General features: G+C 42.9%; 1 protein-coding gene across 3 annotated transcripts in view; it reads left to right on the forward strand.

Moving 5' to 3' along the window:
- Positions 1-3,512, forward strand: part of RASGRF2 (Ras protein specific guanine nucleotide releasing factor 2) — a 237,917-nt gene extending 234,405 nt beyond the window's left edge. For all 3 annotated transcript variants that reach the window (XM_035014761.1, XM_035014762.1, XM_035014763.1), the window contains one exon: positions 113-3,512. In XM_035014761.1, the coding sequence (XP_034870652.1) occupies positions 113-205 (93 nt within the window). In that variant the 3' untranslated portion in view covers positions 206-3,512. The remainder of the gene's footprint in view (positions 1-112) is intronic.

Here is a 3,512-nt window from a genome sequence, read left to right on the forward strand (position 1 = left end):
AACATTTTCAAATGTTCAAGAGAAAATGTTGAATTGTGCCCGATTCCGTTCAGAAAGTGTGCATACTCGTGTTCTGCAGGAACCCAAAGCTAGGATTTCCCTGTTCCTCCAGGTCACTCAGTACCTGCTTGACAAAGCCCTCATCATAGATGAAGATACGCTGTATGAACTGTCACTAAAAATTGAACCTCGGCTCCCTGCTTGAAGGTCCGGCTTCGCCCCTGAGTCTGTAGGATTCTCATGGAAAGCGGGACGGATAGAACAGTGCATGCCATGCTTCCCACAGTGCCGAGAGGACGGGGGACAGAGCCAAAGCCAGTCTCCTCCGTGCACCAAAGAAGATGGAACGGACCTGGAATTCTGTCTCCAGCCAGGAAAGCCCAGCTGTTTGGGGTCAAAGACAGATGCTTTCAGACTTGGGGTGGGAAGGCGAAAACATTGATCCTTGGTAGAGCTGATGGTGTGTTTTTCATAAGGGAAGGTCATAGAGGAGGTGCAGGTAGCCATTTTAAGGAAGCAGGTAAGAAGGTCGATTTCAAAGCCTTCCCGTGGTCTGTTAGAACTCGCGGACGAGGAGAGTGGAAAAGGCCTGAGCGGTTTGTCTGGCACTGCACTGGCCTGGGTACATCTGCTAGTCTTCTCTTAGGGTTTATAACTGCCTCTGTCATATTTTCTGTATTACAAGCTTCCAGAAAAGCCGAGGCTTCCTCTGTAGGGATGGGCCACCACATGAGCAATTTCAGTCTACAGCATGTGCATGGTTTTTAGTGCATTCTAACTATTTACGCTGGAGGAGTGGCATGTTCTGAAACTGCTTTTTTGGTCTTTGGGCAACAGGGCAAGAAAGACACGATGACAGCCGCGTGAACGTAACTTTTTTAAACGTAAACACTCAGTAGGCTTTGCCCCAGGGGATTCCAGTTCAGGTGGGGTAGGGGCTTCTCCCTGAGGCTGTGGGGCCTGAGAAGCCAGTGCCCTCAAAGACGCAGGTGCAGAGTTTGCAGAGAGGTGCCCGCACACCTCACCCACGGAACTGTGGAATGGGACGGAAGGCCACAAAGGGCCACGGGGTTTTAGGCTGAGTGACCAGACATACTTAAAAGTCATCTCTGCACCTTGCTGGGCTCCTTCTCCTCCATTCTCCCCACAGGAATGTGGGATTTTTTTTTCTGATTTACACAAACCATTTTTACGCTCACTATGAATACTGGTTGTATTTTTTAAAACATTGTTTAATGGGATTTTCTTTTTAAAACCCACACGTTTGTGTGCTATTGGTAGACAGTTCTTCCCCGGTCATCTTTGTTTTTAAATATTGGGATATTTATGAGTGCAAATATTCTACGTGTATGGAAGATGGGACCAACCACTCAACAGCTCCTCTCTCCGAAGACCAAATGCAGGGTTAGACCTGCTACCCTGTGCTGGGGAAGTGACCTTACTTTCCCCAGGTTTGATGGTTGTTGAAGAAATAGGGCTAACTCACGTTTACCTCCCTCTTCTCTTCTCAGGGAGAGCTCTGTTTTAAAAGAAGAAAGAGGAAAAATACAGAGTTATTGTTACCTGAGCCTATTGCGCCTGATGATTTCTCCTAGAGGCATGAAGTATATTGATGCTGACATTGAAAAAAATTGATCTGTCTAGCTGTTTTCCCTCCTTCTTTGCACTTTAATTATCTTGTTAGAACTAACGGCTGACTAATAAATTCAGCTTGCTGGCTCATAAGGCCCAGTGGAAGCACTTGCGTTGATAATATACCATAGAGGTGGAGAATGTACATTTTTCCTGCATGGTAAGGGCCATCTCTGTACATAACTATATAGTGAAATATCAAGTAAGTAAAAGAATATTTATAATATTTTAAGACCATTCCAAAACTATTTTCAATAGGTCATATTAGCCAACAGTGTAGCACTAAACCCAAGGAGGGTTACTTATGAATGCTTTCTTTTTCTTTTTTTAAGAAGTTGCTTGTTTGTTCTCTTTAGTTTCGAGTAAGAGGTTGATGCATTTTAATGCATGATAAGAAGCATGGGTTGTTTGGATCCTAACGATGCATAACTTGCAATTTATTTCTCAGTGTTCACATACTGAGGGTTTGAACTAATATATGTCAACTTCACCAAGCACCTCAAGGTCTTGCCGAAGAAAAGGAAAATAAAGCTTAACTTTTTTGGCTCAAAAACATAGTCTTGGAAGGTGGACTAAAACCAGGAAAAATCAGTGACAGGACCACACACATAGTAGTTTCAGGCAAAACAACATGTGGACAGGTCCATGCGCTCTGCTTTGAAGTCTGCAAAGTATTCCAGAGGGGAAGAGGTCATTCGGTGTGTGGACCCTTATTTCTCTGACCCAAATATTCCCAGAGGCACTAAAGCCCTTCTTACTAAAGAAAAACGAGAGAGAGAGGAATTTCCAAATGCTCCTCCCCTTCTGGAGAGCCAGGGTTTCCTCAACTTAGTGACAAAGCTGTGTCGCCTATTTCCTGCAAAATGTTGGAAGCGCCCCCCAGTGGTCGGCTACGGCACCGTTAGTTGCTATGGTGACCCTTAGAGTTTTCTTAAGTTACATGCCCCTCCTCCTTACTAGAGTCTGAAACCTTGCTGGAACTGCAAAAAGAGAGAACTCTACCTCCAAGGGAGCTCCTTTTGATGATCTGCACCACTTCTGGACCATCTGGGATAAGAATGTGCATTTTTTAAAAACTCAATTTGGTCACATTTAAAATCGCCAAGAGCAATTTGCAGTGCTTCTGATTGTTAAAGCACCCATCCTCTTCTGCCTTTCAAGTTTGTATTTATTGTTGGGGTGTGCACTCCCAGCTGTGTCTGCCCTTATTCCATTATATGAGACCCACTTCTAAGAGCAGAAAGCAGGCCAGCCCCTAACAACCAAATAGCAAACACTTGTATTATTGCTAAATTAACCTAGGAAATCAGAAGTAAAAGCCAATTTCATGCTTTCAGATGAATGCCCACATTTTGTACTGTCCATGAAATTATCTTGGGACTTTTAGGGGATGCCTTTGGTTATTAACATCCAGTTTTGCTGCAGGGACAAATCTCTTACTTAAGCCAACGTATTATGTGACAGGTTTAGGCATGAAGTGGAGTGTTGTCACTTTTCCTTAGTGTTTCTCTGAAGGAATTTAAAGAGAGAATTTTAAACTACGGTTGCAGTATTTCAAGTGGCTCTCCCACAAAGCCCCCATTAATGTTTGTTAGATTTCATACATCTTAAAGTACTGCTTAAAAACAAATGAAACTCATAGATACTGAATAACTTAGAAGAGAAAAAACTGTCACATTCCCATTTGGAGTATATGATGATGGGTTACTACCTCTTCTCTCACTATACAAGACAAAACTTGGGTTGGCAATGACTGGGCCACTTTTTAAATTCTTAACTAAAAAAGTAATGCAATAGAGGGGTTATTCCCCCCTCCAGAATAACTTTTATTTTAAAATAAAGGATTTTATTTAGCTTTTCTTTGCAAAGTTTGATTTTAT

The sequence above is a fragment of the Mirounga leonina genome, unplaced genomic scaffold, assembly GCF_011800145.1.
Source record: "Mirounga leonina isolate KUSES-001 unplaced genomic scaffold, KU_Mleo_1.0 Mir_168, whole genome shotgun sequence".
Classification (NCBI taxonomy): domain Eukaryota; kingdom Metazoa; phylum Chordata; class Mammalia; order Carnivora; family Phocidae; genus Mirounga; species Mirounga leonina.